The sequence below is a fragment of the Anolis carolinensis genome, chromosome 2, assembly GCF_035594765.1.
Source record: "Anolis carolinensis isolate JA03-04 chromosome 2, rAnoCar3.1.pri, whole genome shotgun sequence".
Classification (NCBI taxonomy): domain Eukaryota; kingdom Metazoa; phylum Chordata; class Lepidosauria; order Squamata; family Dactyloidae; genus Anolis; species Anolis carolinensis.
The window spans coordinates 191,085,599-191,111,853 of NC_085842.1; the positions used below are offsets into that span (position 1 = coordinate 191,085,599).

General features: G+C 41.0%; 1 protein-coding gene across 1 annotated transcript in view; it reads left to right on the forward strand.

Annotated features, from left to right (window-relative positions):
- The window catches only part of a2ml1 (alpha-2-macroglobulin like 1), a 104,749-nt gene that overhangs the window by 45,882 nt on the left and 32,612 nt on the right, over nucleotides 1–26,255 (forward strand). Inside the window, exons 15-19 of the mRNA XM_062971387.1 lie at nucleotides 12,519–12,664; nucleotides 14,647–14,793; nucleotides 16,194–16,358; nucleotides 19,144–19,234; nucleotides 21,557–21,692. Coding sequence (XP_062827457.1) covers nucleotides 12,519–12,664; nucleotides 14,647–14,793; nucleotides 16,194–16,358; nucleotides 19,144–19,234; nucleotides 21,557–21,692 — 685 coding nt within the window. The remainder of the gene's footprint in view (nucleotides 1–12,518; nucleotides 12,665–14,646; nucleotides 14,794–16,193; nucleotides 16,359–19,143; nucleotides 19,235–21,556; nucleotides 21,693–26,255) is intronic.

Consider the following 26,255-nt stretch of genomic DNA (forward strand, 5'->3'; position numbering starts at 1 on the left):
GTGGAGGGAGGAGAGGTGCCACTGCAAAGGAAAGTGCATGTGGGCAGAGGGGGGAGGAGAGAAAAGACCACACAAGGTGATAGAAGAGGGAAAAGTACGCACCTCTCCCCCCTCCTTCCTCACCCCATGCTGACTTTCCATCTGCCGGGGATGCTTGGATTGTCATTTTGATGCATGAAGGTAGAAGGGGGTTGGACTAGATGGCCCAAGGGGTCTCTTCCAACCTTCTTTATTATTATTATTATTATTATTATTATTATTATTATTATTATTATTATTATTTTATTGTATGACACAGCAAACAAGATAGATATGCTGGATTTCGTATCACAAAACCACAAGTCGAACACTTCCCAAGTGTCTAGGACTGTGTGATGTATTTTCGGATGATGCGTGCAGATCCCAGTAGGGTGGCCTTTTGCAGTTGGCAGATCGTAATTTTGTCAATGTCTATTTTTTCCAAATGCCGGCGGCTAAGATCTTTTCGCACGGCACCCAGTGTGCCGATCACCACCGGGACCACCTGTACTGGTTTCTACCAGAGTCTTTGAAGTTCGATCTTGAGGTCCTGATAGCGGCTGAGTTTTTCCTGTTGTTTTTTGTCAATGCGACTGTCACCTGGGATGTCGACATCAATGATCCAAACCTTTTTCTTTTCCACAACTGTGATGTCTGGTGTGTTGTGTTCCAGAACTTTGTCAGTCTGGATTCGGAAGTCCCACAGTATCTTTGCGTGCTCATTTTCGAATACTTTTGCAGGTTTGTGATCCCACCAGTTCTTTACTGCTGGCAGGTGGTACTTGAGGCATAAGTTCCAATGAATCGTTTGGGCCACATAGTTGTGCCTCTGTTTGTAGTCTGTCTGTGTGATTTTCTTACAGCAGCTGAGGATATGGTCAATGGTTTCGTCAGCTTCCTTGCACAGTCTGCATTTTGGGTCATCAGCTGATTTTTCAATCTTGGCCTTAATTGTTGTTGTTATTATTATTATTAAGGCTTGGTGGCCATCTGTCGGGTTTGTTTTGATTGTGCTTTCCCTGCATAAAGGCAGAATGAATGGGATTGGACTAGATGGCCTTTAGAGGTCCCTTCCAACTCTAGGATTCTATTAAAGGGGTCTTAGTTGTTCACGAGCTGAACACATGCCAACAGTGTGATGCTGTAGCTGAAAGGGCCAATGCCATTCTAGGCTGCATCAATAGGAGAAGCCTGAGAGAAGGTGAAAGGGAACTGATATGATACTTTACCTCGGCTGGTTTTTTAATTGTTTTTAATGATAATTATTTAATGCAACTGTTAATTTTAACTTACTGTACAATGTTTAGTGTTGTCTTTTGTTTTAAATTTTTATGATTTTTTGTTTATATAGGCATCGAATGTTTGCCTGTTACTACGTTGGAAACTGCCCTGAGTCCCCATGGGGAGATAGGGAGGGATACAAAAAAATTATAATTATAATTATAATAAATTATAATAATTATTATAAAGTTATTGTTGATAGCATATTGTTTTTGTTGACCGTCCTTTTCCACTGACAGAGCTAGTTTACTGTTTTTCTCAAAAACATTTAGCCTACTGATGCCTCAATTAATGTAATTTTATTGGTATCTATTTTTATTTTTGAAATTTACCAGTAGCTGCTGCATTTCGCACTCTCAGTTTATACTCAAGTCAATAAGTTTTCCCAGTTTTCTGTGGTCAAATTAGGTGCCTCGACTTATATTCGGGTCGGCTTATACTTGAGTATATACGGTAATTTGAAAAGCAAATCATGACAACCACTGGAAAATTATTAAAAGATGCTAGAGCCTCATATAACCAGATTTCTGCAAAACTGTCTTCTTTTATTTCACCTCTTGCCAAATGGGCTTGAAAGGTTAATTTCACAGCTAGTGCTAGTGTAGTGATTTTAACTAGGACTGTGATTAAAGAGGTTCATATCCGGTGAGCATCCGCTTAACCAGCTCAGCCAAGACAGAGAAATAAACTCCCCAGGTTAAAGACAAGCCACAAGGTTTATTACGATTTGGCCCATAAAGATGTAAGTACAAGCAATTTCCTTCAAAGGATACAAGCATAAACTCACATAGAAATACACAATATTTATTCAGTTCTGACAGCTATTCAGACTTCCTGCTCCTCTCCCTGATTGACTGAAAAAGAGACAGACTAGGATATGCATCCAGATTGCCCAGGGGTTCCCTTGACATCACAACCATCAGGAGAAGACTCCTGTGACAGGAAGAACAGCAGTCTGTGGTTAGAACCAATTCATTGCAGAGATGCCCAATGGGAGAGTATGGTCCATGAGGAGAAAATGATGTAGACATGCTGATAAGTCTTTAATTAACTCGAATGTACAGTTCTGTGTGAGACAAAGGTGTAAGTCTCATAAGACAAAGATGGTGATTTTAGACAATCAAAGACTTGGCTGCTGGCATTAAGTTAGTGAATGCACACCTACTAAATCCACAGGCATGGAAAACTCTCAGCCTCAGGTGAAATAGACAAACATCCTGAGCTTGTTGTATGTCTTTCGGGCTGTGTGGCCATGTTCCAGAAGCATTCTCTCCTGACGTTTTGCCCACATCTATGGCAGGCATCCTCAGAGGTTGTGAGGTATGGAGAAAACTAAGCAAAGAGGTTAATATATATCTGTGGAAAGTCTAGGGTGAGAGAGGTCAGTGTGAATGTTGTGTAGTTAATCACTTTAATTAGCATTGAAAAGCTTATCTGCTGTCTTCTTCCTGCCTCTGGGGCATCCTTTGTTTAGAGTCGTTAACTGCCCTAGGTTGATTCATGTCTGGAAATCCTCTGTTTTCAGAGTATTGCTTTTTATTTACTGTTCTGATTTTTGAGTTTTTTAATACTGGTAGCCAGATTTTGTTCATTTTCATGGTTTCTTCCTTTCTGTTGAAGTTGTCCACATGCTTGTGGATTTCAATGGCTTCTCTGTGTAGTGTGACATGATAGTTGTTAGAATGGTCCAGCATTTTTGTGTTCTCAAATAGTATTCTGTGTCCAGGCTGCAGGGCCGGCCCAACACGGAGGCCACGTGAGGCTGCCGCCTCGGGCGCAGGCCCGGGGGGGGCGCCGTCAGGCGCCCTGGCCCCGCCTCCCACGCTGCGTGAGAGGCGGGGTCAGGGTGAGCTGCACGGGAGGCTCCCGCGCAGCTCAGCCTCGCCGGCCTGGCCTTTTGCAGGGGGCCAGACTGCAGCAAAGGCCCTTGCAGGCCGCAATCGCGGCCTGCAAGGACCTTTGCTGCAGTCTGGCCCCCTGGAAAAGGCCAGAGCGTGCTGGAAGGGAGGCAAGGCCCCGTCTGGGCGGAGCCTCGCCTCCCGGCCTGAGCGCCCTGGCCCCGCCTCTCACGCAGCATGAGAGGCGGGGCCAGGATGAGCTGCGAGGGAGGCGTGGCCAGGGTTGGCCCCGCCTTCCCCGCAGCTCAGCCTCGCCGGCCTGGCCTTTTCCAGGGGGCCGGACTGCAGCAAAGGCCCTTGCAGGCCGCAATCGTGGCCTGCAAGGACCTTTGCTGCAGTCTGGCCCCCTGGAAAAGGCCAGACTGGCAAGCTGAGCTGCGCGGGAGGCGGGGCCAACCCTGGCCCCGCCCCCCACGCCCTGGCCCCGCCTCTCACGCTGCGTGAGAGGCGGGGCCAGGGTGACCTGCGTGGGAGGCGTGGCCAACCCTGGCCCCGCCCCCACGCCCTGGCCCCGCCTCTCACGCTGCGTGAGAGGCGGGGCCAGGGCGCAGGAGGCGGGGCCCGCCGGCGGGGCGCAGGAGGCGGGGGGGCGCAATTTCCCCTCCCCGCTTTATATAAAAAAATATGTCCGGCCGGCCTGCCAGGCTGGTTCATCAAATGCTCTGCTATGGCTGATTTCTCTGGTTGAATTAGTCTGCAGTGCCTTTCATGTTCTTTGACTCTTGTTTGGGCGCTGCGTTTGGTGGTCCCTATGTAGACTTGTCCACAGCTGCATGGTATCCGGTAGACTCCTGCAGAAGAGAGAGGATCCCTCTTGTCCTTCGCTGACCGTAGCATTTGTTGGATTTTCTTCGTGGGTCTGTAGATAGTTTGTAGGTTGTGCTTCTTCATCAGCTTCCCTATGCGGTCAGTAGTTCCCTTGATGTATGGTAAGAACACCTTTCCTCTGGGTGGATCTTTGTCTTGACTCTCATGGCTTGTTCTTGGCCTTGCAGCTCTTCTGATGTCTGTGGTGGAGTATCCATTGGCCTGTAGAGCCCAGTTTAGGTGGTTGAGTTCACCTTGGAGGAGGTGAGGTTCGCAGATTCTTTGTGCACGGTCTGTCAGGGCTTTGATTGTGCTCCTTTTTTGACTTGGGTGATGGTTGGAGTTTTTATGAAGGTATCTATCTGTATGTGTAGGTTTTCTGTAAACTGTGTGGCCCAATTGTTGATTGGGTTTGCGGAAGACCAGAACATCTAGAAATGGCAGTTTTCCTTCCTTTTCTTTTTCCATGGTGAATTGGATGTTTGGGTGGATGCTGTTAAGATGGTCCAGGAACTTGCTGAGTTCTTCCTCTCCATGGCTCCAAATTGTGAAGGTGTCATCTACGTATCTGAACCAAACAGTTGGCTTTTTTGGTGCTGTTTCTAGGGCCTGTTTTTCAAAGTATTCCATATAGAAATTTGCTACTACTGGGCTGAGAGGGCTCCCCATGGCCACTCCATCCTTCTGTTCATAGAATCCAGTGTCCGACTGAAAGTAGCTAGTGGTGAGGCAATGGTGAAACAGGGCTGTGATGTCTTCTGGGAAGTTTTGTTTGATTAGTGTGAGGGTGTCAGCTACTGGGACTTTGGTAAAAAGGGACACCACATCAAAGCTGATCAGGATGTCCTTGGTGCTTAGATTGAGGTTGCTGATCTTTTCTATAAAGTGTGTAGAGTCCTTGATATAATGTGCAGTGAGCCCAATGTGGGTTTGTAGCTGTGTAGCCAGAAATTTTGCCAGGTTGTAAGTCGGCGATCCAATGGCACTTACAATGGGTCTGAGTGGGATGGAGTCCTTGTGGATTTTGGGGAGTCCGTAAAGCCTGGGTGGGAGGGCTTCTGATTTGCACAGCTGTTGGCGTATGTCAAAGTTAATGGAGGAGTTCTTGATTAGAGTGTTCGTTTTTCTGGTGATTTTGTTAGTGGGGTCTTGTTTCAGTTTCTTGTAAATTGTGGGATATGTCAAAGTTAATGGAGGAGTTCTTGATTAGATCTCAACTCAGATCCTGAAATCATCATTCTTCCAGCTGACAAGGGGAATGCCACAGTAATCATGGAAACAAAACAATACAAAGAAAAAATCAGACAACTTCTAGATCCCACAAAACTTCCCAGAAGACATCACAGCCCTGTTTCACCATTGCCTCACCACTAGCTACTTTCAGTGGGACACTGGATTCTATGAACAGAAGGATGGAGTGGCCATGGGGAGCCCTCTCAGCCCAGTAGTAACAAATTTCTATATGGAATACTTTGAAAAACAGGCCCTAGAAACAGCACCAAAAAAGCCAACTGTTTGGTTCAGATACGTAGATGACACCTTCACAATTTGGAGCCATGGAGAGGAAGAACTCAGCAAGTTCCTGGACCATCTTAACAGCATCCACCCAAACATCCAATTCACCATGGAAAAAGAAAAGGAAGGAAAACTGCCATTTCTAGATGTTCTGGTCATCCGCAAACCCAATCAACAATTGGGCCACACAGTTTACAGAAAACCTACACATACAGATAGATACCTTCATAAAAACTCCAACCATCACCCAAGTCAAAAAAGGAGCACAATCAAAGCCCTGACAGACCGTGCACAAAGAATCTGCGAACCTCACCTCCTCCAAGGTGAACTCAACCACCTAAACTGGGCTCTACAGGCCAATGGATACTCCACCACAGACATCAGAAGAGCTGCAAGGCCAAGAACAAGCCATGAGAGTCAAGACAAAGATCCACCCAGAGGAAAGGTGTTCTTACCATACATCAAGGGAACTACTGACCGCATAGGGAAGCTGATGAAGAAGCACAACCTACAAACTATCTACAGACCCACGAAGAAAATCCAACAAATGCTATGGTCAGCGAAGGACAAGAGGGATCCTCTCTCTTCTGCAGGAGTCTACCGGATACCATGCAGCTGTGGACAAGTCTACATAGGGACCACCAAACGCAGCGCCCAAACAAGAGTCAAAGAACATGAAAGGCACTGCAGACTAATTCAACCAGAGAAATCAGCCATAGCAGAGCATTTGATGAACCAGCCTGGACACAGAATACTATTTGAGAACACAAAAATGCTGGACAACCTACTATCATGTCAGACTACACAGAGAAGCCATTGAAATCCACAAGCATGTGGACAACTTCAACAGAAAGGAAGAAACCATGAAAATGAACAAAATCTGGCTACCAGTATTAAAAAACTCAAAAATCAGAACAGTAAATAAAAAGCAATACTCTGAAAACAGAGGATTTCCAGACATGAATCAACCTAGGGCAGTTAACGACTCTAAACAAAGGATGCCCCAGAGGCAGGAAGAAGACAGCAGATAAGCTTTTCAATGCTAATTAAAGTGATTAACTACACAACATTCACACTGACCTCTCTCACCCTAGACTTTCCACAGATATATATTAACCTCTTTGCTTAGTTTTCTCCATACCTCACAACCTCTGAGGATGCCTGCCATAGATGTGGGCAAAACGTCAGGAGAGAATGCTTCTGGAACATGGCCACACAGCCCGAAAGACATACAACAACCCTGTGATCCTGGCCATGAAAGCCTTCGACAACACATCCTGAGCTTATTTAGGTGGTAAAGATGATAATCTATATACATATACACAAAATGGTCTTGATAATTGTCTGGCTTGGGAAATAGCTGGAGGGATTGTAATGAAGTATGAATTTTGGTTTACAGATGTTATGTTTAATTGTGTGTATATGTTTTAAAAGGGTAAATATTAGAGTTATCAGTGCGTGGGGGATGGTAGCCAGCTCAGCATTCTGAGGCAGGTTGCCATAGAAACGTAGCTGCTTCTGTAGAATGTAACTATTTTGAAGCTAGCAAGAAAGGGGCGGAGCTAGCTGGATGAAAAAGGAGGGAATGTTTTAAAAAAGAGTTCAGTCTGTGATCGGGAGAGTCACAAGGAATAGACTGGTTCTAAGGTGGTTAGAACCAAGGAAGTTCAAATGTCAGTCTGTCATCTGAGAGTCACAGGAAATAGACTGGTTCCAGGTTTAGGGAAACCAGGGAAGTTCAAATCTCAGTCTGCGCTCTGATGAGGCACAGGGAAGATTGATTCTAGGTTGATGGGATCAAGGAGACTCAATTGTTCATTTTGAGTCGGTTTTAAATAACTTTGGTGACTTATTTAATGTAGTCTGTGTCCTGGAAAGGCACAGAGAATCTGTGATAGTATATCACAGGGGTGACTGTGGTTTGAAGTCACTGGATAGTCCAAGTTTCAGACTTTGGGAACCAATCCCAGCTGGACTCACAAAGATCCATTGAAGTAACAGTTAGAAAAGAGCAGAGGAATAGGTTTTAACTACTTTAAGTAAAAGAAGTGATACTTTAGAGCAGGGGTCCTCAAACTTTTAAAGCAGAGGGCCGGTTCACAATCCTTCAGACTGTGGAGGGGCCGAATTATCATTTGGAGGAAAAAAGACGAACAAATTCCTATGCACTCTACACATGTCTTATTTGTAGTGCAAAACAACAACAACAATGAAAACAGTTGTAACCAACCTAAACCTATCAGGATTTCAATGGGAAGTGTGGGCCTGCTTCTGGCCAATGAGATAGTCAAGTTAATTAGGATTGTTGTTGTTGTGTGCCTTCAAGTCATCTCAGACTTTGGGCGAGCCTAAGTCTAAAATTATTTATTTATTTATTCATTTACTACATTTATTTATTACATTTATATCCCGCCCTTCTCACCCCGAAGGGGACTCAGAGCAGCTGTATGTACATACAATCTATATATATAAAAGAGTGAGGGCATCACGGCAATTCACAAAACAACAAAAGTACAGGCCCCCCAACCTCAAAATTTGACAACACAACCCATCATCCACGCCTCAAGGTTGATACAACAAAAAGAAAAGAAAAATAAAGTCCTAATTAGAGGGAGAGCAATAATTGTTTTTATCCATTTGCTGCCAGTTTAGAGGGCTAATCTCTGCCCACTTGGTTGCCTAGCAACCAAGGGACAGGCAGGTTTCAGTTAGGGGACAGGCAGATTTAGGCCTCACTTAGACTTCTTCCACAGATTATCTAATTTGCACTGGATTATATGGCAGTGTAGACTCAAGGCCCTTCCACACAGCTATATAACCCATTTATAATCTTATATTATCTGCTTTGCACTGGATTATCTTGACTCCACACTGCCATATAATCCACTTCAGTGGGCATTTTATCCAGCTGTGCAAAAGAGGCCTCATATAATCCAGTTCTGAGCAGATAATATAAGATTAGAAATATACAGTAGAGTCTCACTTATCCAACGTAAACAGGCCGGCAGGAAAAGTGAATATGTTGGATAATAAGAAGGGATTCAGGAAAAGCCAATTAAACATCAAATTAGGTAATCGTTATACAAATTAAGCACCAAAACATCATATTATACAACAAATTTGACAGAAAAAGTAGTTCCATGCGCAGTAATGCTATGTTGTAATTACAGTAGAGTCTCACTTATCCAACACTCGTTTATCCAACGTTCTGGATTATCCAACGCATTTTTGTAGTCAATGCTTTCAATATATCGTGATATTTTGGTGCTAAATTCATAAATACAGTAATTACTATATAGCATTACTGTGTACTGAACTACTTTTTCTGACAAATTTGTTGTCTAACATGATGTTTTGGTGCTTAATTTGTAAAATCATAACTTAATTTGATGTTTAATAGGGTTATCCTTAATTCCTCATTATCCAACATATTCGCTTATCCAACGTTCTGCCGGCCCGTTTATGTTGGATAAGTGAGACTCTACTGTACTGTATTTACAAATTTACTACTAAAATATCACAATGAATTTAAAACACTGACTACAAAAACATTGATTATGAAAAGGCAGACTGCGTTGGATAATCCAGAACATTGTATAAGCAAATGTTGGATAAGTGAGATTCTTCTTTAATATGAAATAATTACTGGGATAGAATAATGCAGAACAATATAATCTCTAAAACCAGGACAGTAAATGAACAGGGGAATCCCACACAGGAAACAATCAGGGCCAGCTAACACCTCCCAACAAAGTATTCCCATCATCAAAATCAGGCAAATCCTCTGTTTTCTCAGGGCCACAGACAGTAGAAGCACATAAAATATCGCAAACAACACCACTCTGAAAACAAGGGAATTCCAGACAGGAAACAATCAGGGCCAGCTAACACCTCCCAACAAAGTATTCCCATCATCAAAGTCTGGAAAATCCTCTGTTTTCTCAGGGCCACAGACAGTAGAAGCACATAAAATATCGCAAAGAACACCACTCTGAAAACAAGGAAATTCCAGACAGGAAACAATCAGGGCCAGCTAACACCTCCCAACAAAAAATTCACTCAGGGAGGAAACAGCCAGGCTTTAAAGCTGCAAGGCCATTACATCCTAATCATTTTTCCTAATTGCAGCATTCATACTTGCCTCCAGCAAACAAAAAAAACCAATCAGAAATATTGTATATTCACAACCTTTAGGAAATAATATTCCCTGATGGCGCAGCGTGTTAAAGCGCTGAGCTGCTGAACTTCTGGACCGAAAGGCCACAGGTTTGAATTGGGGGAGCGGAGAGAGCCCCCACTGTTAGCCCCAGCTTCTGCCAACCCAGAAGTTCGAAAACATGCAAATGTGAGTGCATCAATAGGTACTGCTCCGGCAGGAAGGTAACGCCGCTCCATGCAGTCATCCCACATGACCTTGGAGGAGTCTACGGACAACGCCGGCTCTTCGGCTTAGAAATGGAGATGAGCACCAACCCCCAGAATTAGACATGACTGGACTTAATGTCAGGGGAAAACCTTTATCCTTGACCTTAACTACCACCAATTCCTCAATACTTTATTTCCCATACCACCATACTTCGCCACAGCAACGCGTGGCCGGGCACAGCTAGTATATTATATTATTAGCATAGCACAATATTAGCATTATATATTACTATATTGAACTATACCACTATACTGTAATATTATATGTAATATATATCATATAATTAATATTATTATATGGTATTATTAGTATTATATTGTATAACATTATATTATTACCAATATTATATGTATATACAATATATTATATTATTTAAAATGATATAAAAATATTATATTATAAAACTGAGGGCGGGGGCCAGGTAAATGACCTTGGAGGGCCGCATCCGGCCCCCGGGCCTTAGTTTGGGGACCCCTGCTTTAGAGAGTTGATTCATCTCATATTGTAAGTGTTAATAAGAATACCTCTAAGTGAAACATCTTTTGTAACCACCAAGCTTGTGCCTGAATAAACTTGTTATTGTTCTTCCAACATCTAAGCCTCTGTCGCATATATTCTAAAACAAGTTATGCTACCCTTTAAAGTAAAAGTAAACATCTCCCTGTGTCTTTGGTGGTTGCATCTTTACAAATTGGTGGCAGCGGTGGGATAAAAAGATTCCCCCTGCCTGAAAGAACCTTAGTCATTCATAGTCCTTTACAGGATCTTGACCACAGTCACCTTTCCCAGGGGATTATGTAAACTGGGTCATGAAGAGATGATTGCCTTTAAATTATATTTTGATACATTTATTAGAAACAGTTTATACATGTTATCTAGCAGGAATTGACACAATATATAATAGATACAAGGTATACAAAATCATCACATTCATATATTTTATTAAAGGATTAGAATTTATAGAGTTTATAGGGTACAGCTGCTGCTAGGTCCATTCCGGAATCTCTAGCACTTTGGCATTTCACAGCTTCAGATTTTAATAAAAAAGAAAGAATTATATATTTGCTCGGATTCTCTCGGTAAATTATACGTTATTGGCGGTGGGGGGGGGGGGGTAGCATGGCTCGATAACACTAGCTACCCTAATTTTAGCAGCACATAAATTACCATATTTACTTGAATATAACGTGCACTTTTTTGGCTAAATTACTTTGCCAAAATCAGCATGCGCATAGGGCCGTAGCCAGAAAAAAAAAATTGGGGTGGTTTGAAACATTTTTTTAATGAATTGTGAAAAGTAGTTCCATAACGCAAAATAATTTAGAACTCAGGCTCCATTGATAAACTTAAATGGACACTCAAGACAGATAAACTTCAGTGGACACACATGGGGATTTGGCTAACCAATTAAAATTCATGAGTAAACCAGGTTTTTTTAAACCTGAAAAAATTCGGGGAAGGTTTGAACCCCTAACCCCCTCCCCCTTGGCTACAGCCCTGCATGTGCATTACATTCGCATAATAGGTAAAACAAAATGGGACACCACTTCAGGAGCATTGAGTCAGGGCAGTGAAAGTGATATCGGGATGCATTTGTGGGACCAAGGAAGCTGAGGTGGGACAAACAGGAGAGGCTCTTTGAGGGAAGGGTAATCTGTTTCTCTGGCTTTACTTTCCATTGCTGTTAGTTTTGATGTTCTAACACTTTTTGTTTATAAAGGAAAAATCCTAAGCACACAGCAATTGTAAGGTATACTTTTTTGGAACAAATTACAAAGAATGCACTTTTCACCGCTGCACATTACATTAGCCAGCAAATACTTATTTTGGTGACAAGGCTTTAAAAATTAAGGTGCACCTTACATTCAATGACATACTAGATTTGAGTAAATACAGTAATTTTAGAATATTTACCATTTAAATATATTCCTTTCACTTCTTTGTGATTTGTGATCCTATCAATTAAGAGCTTATGAAAAACTTGTTTGTTGCATGTGATAAACACTAGCTTTTGAAAGTTATGCCCATTAACTGATATCACAGTTTTTATATTTTCATGGATGGATGCAGGGCCGTAGCCAGAAAAAAAATTCGGGAGGGGTTTTGAAAATTTCGGGGGGGGGGGGGTTGAAACCCTGACCCACCCGCCCCCCGGGTTCAGACCTGTCAATATCTGCTTGAGATAGTGCCTGGAGGGACTCTTAATGTTTTACGTCTCATAGATTTAGCATGGGGATTTGGTTAACCAGTTAAAATTCATGAGTAAACCAGGTTTTTTTTTTAACCTGAAAAATTTCGGGGGAGGTTTGAACCCCTAACTGTTTCCGCTACAGGCCTGGATGGATGGATATAGTATTAACAAATGTTTGGATGGACACATTTCTTTATTAAATGTATTCATTCTGATAACATTTGCAGTATCTGATTTTCTATGTTTGGGAACTGAAGTCACAAACACATGAAGAACCAAAGCTTGGAAATTACTGCTGTAAAGTATCTGGAATAACAAAGTGAATGAAACATGCATTTTCAACGCACTTTCATTGACTAGCATAATTCCACTTGTAATGCAGGTCTGAAAGGCACCTTCTCTTTCACCTTGACCTCAAGTTCTGACCTGGCACCCAAAGCCAGGCTTTTGCTCTATGCTGTGTTTGCGGATGGCGAGGTGGCAGCTGACCTTGAAGTCTTCACAGTAGAAAAATGTTTCCCGCAAAAGGTTAGCATGTAATTCCAAAGACATTAAGTGTGTGGAGCTAGACAAATGACAGAACCATTGCTTCTCATTTGTATACTTGTTTGTTTCTAATTCTCATCTGTAGCCAGACAGGTTTTGCTGATTGTTTTAAAACAAGTGGCACCAATGTAATAATTGTGCATTGAATTAAAAATTAAAAGGTTGCCATTCCACCATTAACCCTCCTAAAATGTATTTCCATTTTGTATTTTCCTTGTTTCTAAAGTTTTCCACTGCCATTCCTAAAAGTGCCTTCTTTGGGAGTGCAAAAGAGATCGACTATTGACCTATATTAGTCCTTGTACTACTGGTAGTGCTGCTCATTATTAACCATGCATTCTCCAGCCACATGGCAAAGGACATCGACCAGTAATCTTCCTTTCTTGCTAATTCCACTCCTTACTTACCCTTGTGCTTCAGGTGGGGACTGGTCACCTCCATGATTTGTCCAATGACTTTATGGCTGGCCTAAATCTCCAAACAGCCAGATGCAAAGGGGGTGGAGGGGAAACATAAAAGACTTGTTTGCAAAATAAAACTCTCCCCATTTTAGCATACCAAAAAGAAAGTCCCTGGTGCCAAGGAGGGCAAGGAGATTGTTTTTTTAAAAAAATGAGTGTGGAAACCTGCACTGGAACACATGCATAAGATTTCAGATGGCAAGTCATCATTTCTGTGACAAGCCGTCTTTAGTTCCAAGGCAAGAGACAATTAAAGTGGATATGTATAGGGATTTAATTGTTAGCCTAGGACAGTGGTTCTCAACCTGTGGGATCCCCAGATGTTTTGGCCTTCAACACCCAGAAATTCTAACAGCTGTTAAACTGGCTGGGATTCCTGGGAGTTGTAGGCCAAAACACCTGGGGACACACAGGTTGCGAACCACTGGTCTAGGATTCTGGGAGATGGTGATTCTAATCTCCAATCAGACATGGAAACCCACTAGATGAACTTGGGAAAGTCACATTCCCTTGACCTTGGAAAAAAGCAATGGCAAAATCCCTCTTTCCTTGCAAAGGAAAGGTCGCATTAGGTCAGAAAAAACTTGAAAGTGCACATCAACACAACCCAATAATGATGAGGACTACAACAACATCAGTGCAACGATTCATTAAACTAATAGGCCAGATATATTTCATGAAGTTTGACAGGCAAAAGAGAGAAAATCAGCAGGGTTTGAGAAAATCACTGTTCGGGCTACAGTTCCAAGATTCCCCCAACTCTCATGGCCACAGGGATTTGAGAGTCTGGGTCTAAAAAAGCAACCTTAACACAGTCTGGCTAAATTCTACATGAATTTCAATGATAAGTACAGTAGAGTCTCACTTATCCAAGCCTCGCTTATCCAAGGTTTTGGATTATCCAAGCCATTTTTGAAGTCAATGTTTTCAATTTATCGTGATATTTTGGTGCTAAATTCGTACAGTAATTACAACATAACATTACTGCGTATTGAACTACTTTTTCTGTCAAATTTGTTGTATAACATGATGTTTTGGTGCTTAATTTGTAAAATCATAACCTAATTTGATGTTTAATAGGCTTTTCCTTAATCCCTCCTTATTATCCAAGATATTCGCTTATCCAAGCTTCTGCCAACCCGTTTAGCTTGGGTAAGTGAGACTCTACTGTATATATAAGTAAGTCACTAGCCATGTTACAGACCATCCCCCTACATAAGATAGTACAATGCTATTAAAATCCATTTGAACTTTTACATTTGTGCTGAAGTAGTAGCTAAATGAAAGGAAAGCACAATAAATAATACAAAATAGCAATCAGGAGGAGATATGTGCAGAGGGAATGCAATGGTTCAATGAGTTTCATGCTTTTCAAGAAATCTAATGTGGATACCCCATTCTCTCCCCCCACTCCACCCCCCCAACCACCTTTGTGTTCTAGATTATTTACTGCCAATGCAGGTTTCCCATCTGAAAATCTCTCTCCCTTTTCTCTCTCCATAGGTCAAAGTGGCCTTCTCAGAAAAGGAAAAGCTTCCAGGGTCCAAGGTCAATCTTGATATAGAGGCTGCTCCAGGTGCACTCTGCTCCCTTCGTGCTATTGACAAGAGTGTGGCTCTGAAAATGAATACAACTCTTACACCAGAAGATGTAAGCAATTCATATTTCCTAGCAAGGGTCAGTCAATGCCTCCTGTGTAGCTCACTGGTCCTGGACAAAGAGCTTACATTTTGTAGTCTAGGAATTGAATCAAATGGCATTACGAGGCCATAGAATAAACACTTTGAAAGAAGATTCTACCAGGCTCCAAAGCAGCATATTCCAGTGTTAAATGCCAGGAAGTTCTTCCTAATGTTTAGGTGGAATCTCTTTTCCTGCAATTTGTATCCATTGCTCCATAGCCACTTTATTTATATACCACCCAGGGTTATAGCTAATAAACGACCCACCCTTAACATTTAAGTTTTTGTTTTGTTTTGTTTTTTGCTTTTAATTGTCTTCCTTGACGTCTATTAAATCATCTTGTAAGGAGTGGGGTTGTTCCTTGGCAGTGACTACAATTTCTCTTGTTAGATTCCTTTAAAACTCTTAAGCCGGGCCGGGCTGTGGCGCAGGCTGGTAAACAGCTGCTGCAATAAATCACTCTGACCATGAGGTCATGAGTTCGAGGCCAGCCCGTGGCGGGGTGAGCACCCGTCAATTAAAAATAAAATATAGCCCCTGCTTGTTGCTGACATAGCAACCCGAAAGATAGTTGCATCTATCAAGTAGGAAATAAGGTACCACTTATAAAAGTGGGGAGGCAAGTTTAACTAATTTACAATGTTGGAATGAGGAAGTGAGGCCAGAATCGAACATCCCCTCAGGAGAAGGTTAAAATTGCCTCTGCGTCTGTCTCTCTGTTGTCTCTGTCTCAGTTCGATGTGTTTATGGGCATTGAATGTTTGCCCTATATGTACATAATGTGAGTCCTGAGTCCCCTTTGGGGTGAGAAGGGCAGAATATAAATACTGTAAATAAATAAATTAAGCAGAGTTACTCATGATCTTTAAGCATGCAGAAGATCATTCATCCAAAAGGGAGGATTCTTGATTAAACATTCAGGAGTAGATTTCAAGCTCTCCTTCAATTTCTCTTCATTTAAAAAAGCAAATTGGCTTTGTTTATGTTATGGGAACAGCAACCACCTGCAATGGATGTTTCTTCTTAGATCGGTCTCTCTCCATGCTGTGGCAGATGTTGAAACAAGTGTCTAAACAAGCATTAGAAAGCAGAAATTGGAGCTTATTTGAGAATTGTCTCCAATCTTATCATACCAGAAAGAAATCTCCACCAGTCTAAAGATGACACAAGCTAGTGAGACCATAGCTGGCAACATTCCCCTTGAAAGCTTAGAGAGGGAGCTGTTTTAATTTTGCCATCTTGCCTAGTTTTCCTCACTTTTTCACTCTTGAATATGTTCTGATAGTGGTTGGCAACATACCTGGTGTCCTGGTTTTTAATTTCTGAAATATTGGAAGGTATATTATTCTAGTGACCTATTTTTTCAGGTGTATAGCATATACTATGATGGTGATCCAGTTGGTACCAGAGGATTTATGTATCACTTGGAAGACTTTGAGCCGTATCCATGTTTACCATCGGAAAGGAGGACAAAGCGTTACTTTCATGCCCCCTGGTTCCAAAGCCAACCTGATGTTTATGGTCTTTTCCAGGTCAGTATGCTCTGTAAAGCAGCTATCTCTGTCTGTTTGGGATTGAGTTCCTTTGGTTAAATCAGCAGTGGGAAACCTCAGGCCTGGGTCCAAACCTGATCCTGTGGAGCTTTCCAGAGAGTCATGTCCGCTAACTCTTTAACATCTTTATTTGGTGGTTTCTCTATTTTTTAGTGGCTCCACACCCACAGGTCTAAAGGCTGAAATGCTGACAGTAACTGCTTGGGAATAAAATAGATTGGAATGTTTGCATGCAATCTGTTGCCTTTGCTCCTGTACAGAGACACACAGAGCCTCTACCACTGCCAGTAGAATGCGTTTTAAAATGTGGAGGGCATGAAGGAAAATGTTCAAGATTTGAAATGGTAAAGCAGATTTTCTATTTAGCAATCTTAAGCCTGTTAATGAAGGTCTGCATAGTTAAAGCAATGGTATTCCCTATAGTAACTTATGGAGCTGGACCATAAGGAAGGCTGAGCGAAGGAAGATAGATGCTTTTGAACTTTGGTGCTGGAGAAAAATCTTGAGAGTGACTTGGACTGCAAGAAGATCCAACCAGTCCATCCTCCAGGAAATAATGCCCGGCTGCTCACTGGAGGGAAGGATATTAGAGGCAAAGTACTTTGGCCACATCATGAGAAGACAGGAAAGCTTGGAAAAGATCATGATGATGGGGGAAACAGAAGGAAAAAGGAAGAGAGGCCAACCAAGGGCAAGATGGATGGATGGTATCCTTGAAGTGACTGGCTTGACCTTGAAGGAACTGGGGGTGGCAACGGCCAACAGGGAGCTCTGGCGTGGACTGGTCCATGAGGTCACGAAGAGTCGGAAACGACTGAGTGAATGAACGGAATGGAACCCTGTTAAGAAAACTTAGAACAAAATTTCCAGTGTGTGCACAGATCTGTACTCTGTGTGTGTGTAGTTTATCTGGATTATGACCAACAATAACAAAAGCAGGAATGGAGTATATTTTGGGGCAGACATGATAGCTGAAATGCACAAAAGCAAAGTGGTCCATACAGGACAAACAAAACAAAAGCTAACCAGTACAAGTTTTTGCCAAAACAACTATCTGCAACCTCATGTCAGAATGATTCCTCTTGTCTGAACTTTTGCAATATATATGACTTCCAAGGACTTAAATTGTATGCACTTCTTCTTGTAAGCTTGAAGTTTGGAGAATTTGTTTATTATCTGTGGTCACTGGAGACCAGGAGGATGCATTCTGATGGAACTGAAAACCCCACAAAGTTAGCAATTTTACATAACCAATCATCCATTTTAAAGATTTGTTAAAGCATAGAACATTATAGATTACCATTTCAAGGCTAGATAAATGTGCAGGTGGACTCTAGAGGGACAGAAGAGGCAACAACTGCTGATCCCAATGCAAAACAGGTCAGGATAAGCTGGCTTGCCATTAAAGAACGCCTTTTAGAACTGTGTTCTTTTGTTGTGCCTTCTCCAGTAGCCTTCCCAGGTGGAGAAAACACATCAGAAGAGAGACAGGTAGCACATTTCCTGCTGTGTCATCAGCAGCAGGTGCAGAAGGTATAACTGGAGAAAGGCAGCACATTTGGTCCATTAAAACATCCTTGCGTTAGACAATACAAGGGCCTAAATACCCCAAAAAGCACCAGAGCCTGCCTGATCTTATAAGCTAAGTGGGGTCAAACTTGGTTAATACTCAGCCGTGGAGATCTACTGGATCACTATGAGAGACCATAAAGAAAGGACTGGAAAAATCACCTTTGGGTGTACTTTGTTGTACCTTGTGTTGACCCTATATGAAATCTATAGGGTCAACAGGCAACTTGAAGGTACATATACACACAAGTCAAACCTGTCATGAGTTTTCTTGGCAAGATTTGTTCAAAGGGAGCTTGCCTTTACCTTCCTTTGAGGCTGTGATTTGCCCATAGTCACCCAGTAGATCTCCATGGCTGAGCATGTATTTGAATCCTGGTTTTCAGAGTCGTAGTTCAACACTCAAACCGCTATACTATGCTGTCTCACTATTAAGGGGATGTGCAACCTATAGCAACTAAGTGGCTATGTTTGCTGACCTGGACCCCTATACTTCAGCTCCAGAGAACACTATGAATCTTGATTTGATACTAGCCTCTGTATTGCCACCCATAAATATAAAGAGGCATTTTTGTACATACGAGTTATATTGTTCCCCCTCCCCCACCACCACCACCAGTTTTTTTTACTACTTTGCAACCATTTGTATTTGATATGTGATTGCAACAAAGTAGGTTGTTCTTGCCATGAGAAGCAGATTTTAATATTCAACAAGGTTTCTGTCTTTTTCTGTTTGCTTGCTTTTATGACAGCAGGCTTGGCAGAGGTACTGGGTTTTTTTTTTCATTGTTACCCACATGTTCCTTCTCCCCATTACAACTCTGCCAGCCCTTCTAAAATCTCAAGGTTCCAGGTTTTTTTAATTCCCGTCACACTCCACCTTCTAAGCAAGCAAAATAAACTACCAAGACTGTGGTTGCTTTCTCTCTCCCCCCATTCTTTCTGCCTACAAGAGTCAATTGACTTTTTCTTACACCAAAGCACCATCTTATCCAATTCATGCTTTTGCCTCTCCTGCTTTGCACAACTAAAAAGGCACACTGGGAGAGCTTTGCATTGTGGGTGAGATTTTCATTTATGCATTTATTTCTTCAAAAACGTCGCAAATTTGAAATGTACATGAGGGTAAAGTAAATTTGAACTTGTTTGTCTTTTGTTTCCATTCTTTCTTTTCTACTCCCTTTGATATCCTCAGAAACTCGGGCTCAAAATGTTCACCAACACCAAGGTTAAGAAACCAGTCACCTGTGACCTGGCAGTGGTTGAGAGACGGCTCTTCAGAGGAGGTCAGTGTGGTGTGACTGTCTTTCTCCGCTGGAATTTTGTAGGAAAAGGGGAGGGAGACTGGTCAGTCTAGTCACCAAGTGTATAAATTGCACAGAAACTGCTACACATGTATTTCATCAGGACAAATGATCCTCTCTGCTCTGTTGGCTGCCAAATAATCTTGCTAGATTTCTTTTTCCCTGCAGGTGGATTTGGTTCACAAACAGTAAAATAATTTCATTTTTCACTTATGTGGTATCATTTGCAAACTTGATAAGCACACCATTCAAACCTTCATCCAAGTCATTGATATAGATGTTGAACAGTTCCCCAAGGACAATAGTGTCTGAATCTCCAATCTACTTCCATAAAGAAGGCAGGATCTGATTGCACAGTAAAAGTCTAGTCTGGAAGCATCTAAAGAAGCATACAACACTTAGAAAACAACACTAAAATGCTAAAATTAATTCAGTTATGTAGCAAAAGCAGCATAATGTAACATCAATAGAGGGCCAAATGAGCTTTATAATTACAGCTAGAAAAAAATCAACTAGAACTATAATATTTATTTATTTATTTATTTCCGATATTTCTACCCCGCCCTTCTCCCCAAGGGGACTCAGGGCGGCTTACACAACTGGCAGGATCACTACCAGTATATCATAATACAATAAAATAATAAAACAGTTAAAATAGTTAAATAACATATTAAAATACAATATATAAAAGATTTAACACAGTGCAACGCTGAATATATATGCCAGTCATCCATCAGACCTTGTGCAAGAGCCTTAATAAAAAAAGTTTACCTTCTTCCAAAATCTGGGTAGAATAAAAAGACCCTGGTAGGAGCCAAATCTCTTTCCTTGATGTAATTTACTGAGATAAGTCACACTGAAGTTTTATTAGTCTGACCTGATGCTATAATCAGGCCCAACGGGCCACAATAGGGCCATCTGTTGATTGTGGTTGAGCAGCTACGTTCTAAAATGATGGCAGAGGTTATGAGAATGGTAGTCAAATAGACACCAGGTTGTGGTATTAATAATAAATTAATAAACTTTATTTGTATACCGCTCTATCTCCCCGAAGGGTCTCAGGGCGGTTTCCAACATAAGTAAAACATTCAATTACCAGAACAAAACATACAGCAAAACCATAATAAAACATCAATATAATTACTATTTAACACAACATACTCATTTAAAATAAAACCTGTTTCTGTTGATGAGATTCAATAATGGAAAAGGTTCCAGGGTGGGCCTAGACAACTAAAGAGGCTGGGCCAGGGCTAGTGCGGCGAAGTGACATGGATAAAGTGTAAACTGGTGGCCAGGATAGAGCCTGGGTTACTGGTATCAAACATTTATTTATTTATTTATTTATTTATTTATTTATTTATTTCCAATATTTCTATCCCGCCCTTCTCACCCGAAGGGACTCAGGGCGGTATACAATTGGCAATAATTCAACACATCATTAAAACAAACAGCATATAATATCTATTACAAATAGTTAAATACAGTATAAAATATAAAACATTGTTCTGCATTGCTCACAAATAGATAAGAAAAGAACCTGAAAAAGAGATCTGGCTCAGACACAATGCTAAACATTATTTAGGAGCATAGGAATGTGTCTGTAGAGACTTCAGATTTGCACATGTGTCGCTCCTTTCCCCTCCTGTGGCACAGATGTAAGGAGAACAATTAGAGGCACTCCTTTTTTATTCTATCGGAAACAAACTAAAGTATGATTAACGTGTTTATGAAAAAAGGAAAAATCAAATCACAGTGTCTGACTAAAATTTAAATTATTATAATTTGTAGTTTAGAAGCAGCATTAAATGGGGAGGGGGGCAGAGAAAATGTGGCTGAACCTGTAAGAGTACCAAACTTTTATTTTCCCATGAGCTTTCACTTGGTACAGCATCTGAAGAAGTGGGTTTATATCCAAAAAAAACTTCATCCAGAATTAAAACCTAGGGGCTACACATTTCTTTTTTATTTTCTCCCCCCTTCCTTCCTCCTTTTAATACAGTTTTTGGCTTGGATGTAATGACTTTGTATAAGTCATTTGTGGTGGAAATCAAAAAAGAGCATACGCCAACAGGAAGATTGAGCATCACACTCAGAATAACTTCCACACCTCTGATATAGCCATACATATGACATGAGCTGCTTCCTCGTTGCTAACATTTCTCTCTTTAATTGCCTATGATCAGCAAGTTCCTTCTTCAATCAATATGCTCTGTAGTCATCATGGCTCCTACTCTTTTCTAAACATATTGGTAGAGATGATGACAATGACCTATCTTCATATTTGTTTGTTTTTTTATTCAGGAGAGCCTTTTCCTATTGCTTATAGTATCACTCAAGAAAGTCCAATGCCTAGTAATACAGTCACACGAGAAGAAGAGAAAAGTAAACCCAGGACACACTTTCCCGAGACCTGGATTTGGAATCTGGTCCATGTCAAGTAAGTAAAGTAAACATCTAACTGTGAGGCAGGATCCAAATATTCCTTATGAGTATGTGGCCTCCTCCTTTGGACATTAAACCACAAAACCAGCTGTCACAAGAGAACAAAAACCTTTTGCCAGTTTATCCATTGGCCAGAATTCCTTTTCAGATAGATCCCTGCAAAGATATAGGAACATTGTTCTCACATGTGAAAAGCTCATTTTCAATAGTGGAAGAATAAATACAGTCAGTTCTGTATTTCCTTTTCCACTGTTACTGCATCTACTAATTTTCTCTGCCACAGCGCCTGCATCTATGGATTCGACAAACCACAATTCAAAAATTCTTAAGAAAAAATTATCTAAAAAACAAACTATTATTTTGCTGTGTGCCAAACACATGGCCTGTTCTAGGTCTCCTATCATTTCACAGATCCTTGAGCTCTCTCCGGCGATCATTTCATTTGTTTGTCATTTAATACAGGGAAGACCAATTCTGTATCATGGGACTTGAACTTCCACAGATTTTGGTATCCACAGGGGTCCTAGAATCAACCCCAAGTGGATATTTTTCCATCTGCTATGATAGGCATCTTATCATCTGCTATGATAAGTCGGTAAGCACACCAGCCACCAGCAGCTCACAGTTTAATCAATATGACTGAACAAAAAACTTCAGAATTTGAAAAGAAGGGTAAAAGATAAAAGACTGGGGGAAAGGGTAAGAAAGACAGGAAAATGTCAGTGGAAGAATCAAGACTTCCTCATTCTTTTGATTTTACTTGCATATTCATGGTTTTGAATCCAAACTTTTTCTTGAGATATTCTGGGTTCCCCTCACTCCCCACCTTGTGATTTCTTTCTTCCCCCTGCCCCCAATTATGTTTCACATCTAGACTTGGGCAAAATTTCAGAAATTGCCTTTCACCAACTTTCAATGAGACCTCTTTTATTATGCTGTGTAACACAATTTTTGTTGCTGTAACCCAGCAATTACAGAGGCAAATTTCCTAATGTGGAACACATTTATCAAAATGCAAAAACTTTGTTTTTGCGGAACATCCTGTAGCACATTTTGCTATAGTTTTTCCTGAGAGTAATAATATAATAAAACTTTATTTATATACCGCCCTATCTCCTCAAGGGACTCAGAGTGGTTTCCAGCATAACAGGAAACATACAGTCAGTTAAAAACATGCAACAATTAAAACATTATACACATAAACAGCATAAAACAGATAATCATTAAGCACATAACCAAGAATTAAAACCTAATGACAGGGCTCCATCGATGAATCCGGATACAGTGGCCACGATTTAAGGTTGGAGTGGCCAACTATAAAGTGCAAGAGGTGCCAAGTGTTACAGTGCAGTGTGGGCAGGGGTGGATAAAGTGCTAAACGGGAGCATAGCTAGTGAGTCTAAGGAGCTCTATTCAAAAATCTGTTTAACCTTGTCCCCACCAACCGTGCCTGTGACAGTGGCGGAAGCAAGAGGAGGGCCTCTCCAGGAGATCTTAGGGCACGAGCCAGTTTATAGGAGGAGATGCAATCATGGAGATGGTTGGGCCCGAGCCATATCAACCAATTCAACATATGGTAGTTTGTGGCAACCACAAAAACAAAGTTTCTGGAGTAAACTACAGTAGAGTCTCACTTATCCAAGCTAAATGGGCCGGTAGAAGCTTGGATAAGCGGATATCTTGAATAATAAGGAGGGATTAAGGAAGAGCTTATTAAACATCAAATTAAGTTATGATTTTACAAATTAAGCACCAAAACATCAAGTTATACAACAAATTTGACAGAAAAAGTAGTTCAATATGCAATAATGTTATGTTGTAATTACTGTATTTACGAATATAGACCCAAAATATCATGATATATTGAAAACATTGACTACAAAAATGGCTTGGATAATCCAGAGGCTTGGATAAGCAGGGCTTGGATAAGTGAGACTCTACTGTACTTTCAAAGTACATACTACACAATTTAAATAACACTTTCAAACTAGGAACAGAATATGTTTCAAATTTTGTTACATATTGTTACTCAGGTGCTATAGTCAAAATGCTGAGGAGTTCTGGAAATATTACATGAGCAAAACATTGGGATTATCATATTTTATTGCTAGCATGTTTCTTTCCCTTGTTTTATCTCTGTTCAATCTGCTGTCCTAAGAACCGTCACTAAATTTCTTGGGAACAGGCATCTTCAGTAGTTTCAAGATAACAGAAACACACAGGCATGAAATTGTACATTTCATTTTAGGAAATATTGATTTAATTTTCACTCACTTTGCAGATGTCCTTTTAAGGCTTGATAATGGAAAAAATCATATAGTTCTCAAAAAACAGCAACAACAAATTGGAGAGGATGGGGAAAACCAGAAATGTCCCAGACTGTTCAAATAGTCTCTAAGCCTCCCTACACGAGCCCCAAAATTAATCCTCAGTCCTGGATGTGTTGGATACTTTCCCCTCCATTGTTGAAAATGAACATCTCTCAGGTAACATCAGTGTTCCTTTTCTAGCAGTGGAAGGGAAATAATTTCTCTACTTAAAGCTCAGCTGTTTTCAAACTGCTTAGGTAAACAGTAAACAGGGCTTGAGAGTCAGGTGCTCACCCCAACCAGGCTTCAACTGGCCACTTTTCGGTTGGTAGATCTTATTACTGCTTGTGATTTACCAGCTGTGCTACAACCCAGGAAACCTCTACCAAAACAAAGGCATCCAAATGGTAGTGGCAAATGAAAGTACAGTAGAGTCTCACTTATCCAACACTCGCTTATCCAACGTTCTGGATTATCCAACGCATTTTTGTAGTCAATGTTTTCAATATATCATGATATTTTGGTGCTAAATTCGTAAATACAGTAATTACTACATAGCATTACTGTATATTGAACTACTTTTTCTGTCAAATTTGTTGTATAACATGATGTTTTGGTGCTTAATTTGTAAAATCATAACCTAATTTGATGTTTAATAGGTTTTTCCTTAATTTCTCCTTATTATCCAACATATTCGCTTATCCAACGTTCTGCTGGCCCGTTTATGTTGGATAAGTGAGACTCTACTGTAGATGGTGAGAACTAAAGAGCAGCCATACAGATCTCTAAGATAGGTGCTATAGCAGCAGAAGTAGCAGTTGGAATTAATAACAACTACACACATCAGGAAGGTCCCCCAACCTGAATGACAAATGTAGTTCTGTTGCAAATTGTGATCCATTGTTCCAAAGTGGAGGATGGAATATTCTTGACAAGCATAAAAATGAACAAGAGGTCTGAGATCTTGAAGGAATGAGTTTGCTTGAGAGAAATTTGGAGAGCTCTGCAAACATCTCAGTTGCGTCAGGATTCCTCTAACAGACTAGCAGGCCAAAATAAGGCAAAAAAACTTTTCGTGATCTTTAAGTAACTGTGTTGTGTGCAGACATAAAAGCTATGCCCTATCTCAGACCTAAAAGATTTGGATGAAAAATACACCATGCTTTGCAAGCTGACCGGACTCAATAGTCCAACATTCTCCTAGACAAAATTCAAAGGGAGCTTTGGTTAAAGCATTCAAATCCTTGTGAGGACCGTAGGTGGAGTAGTGGTGAATTGTATGCCCTTTCAGCAAATAAGTTGCTTTCTTTCTACCAAGAGAATGGGGAAACAGGTTTTGATATTGCTGGGAGGACACAGTTGATGGCAGTCACTTGTATTTTAAAGGTGGTGGAATGAAGATCTTGTCAGCGTGGATGTCAGGGTGCGTGCTGGGGTTGGTTTCTTCAAACTCCATCAATCATCTTCTCCAGCACCCTGATGAATTGGTTGCAATTGTCTGCCATACCAATTCTTCTGTTCAATGTCAGACTCAAACACATCAGTAATCTGAAGTCCAAACATTTATTCAATATCTACTATAATACATATTTACAAAGCATAGCAAAAGCCATCGCTCTGAGCTGGCATTCTTCTATAGCCTCTTCGCTCCGGCAAGCACCAGCTCAACTCACTCAGAGATAAGAATCACATTCCTCAGTCCGAAGGAAGTTCCCAACCTCCAAAGCCGGAAATCATGCCTGATAGGTCATAGCAGTCACAACAGGCTGTCAGTCAAAACTAGCCTGCTGTTAACTGTTTCCTTGCTGAAACACACACTCTTTCAAAACAGCAAAAACACTTGATTTACATTTCATACACATACAACCATAATCCAACAGATCTTTATCTAATCTGTCATATAGAAACAGTTGTGCGCCTTCAAGTCATTTCCAATATATGATGATCCCAGAGTGATTTAATTATGGAGTTTCTTGACAAGTTTTGTTCAAAGCAAGTTTTGCCTTTGTCTTCTTCTGAAGCTGAGAATGTGTGATTGTCGAAGATCACCCACCCACTGTGTTTCCATTGCTGAGGTGGAAACAGTACTAATAAGTTAAGCCAAACAGTCTGGCAAAATACTCCTTTCCTTCTGCATCATATTTGAAAGGAAAGGAATCATTAATTAAATCATTAATGAAGGCCATCTGGGGTTTAAGGTGGTATTGACCTTCCATTGGGTTTTCTGACCAAACTAAACTAAGGTAAAT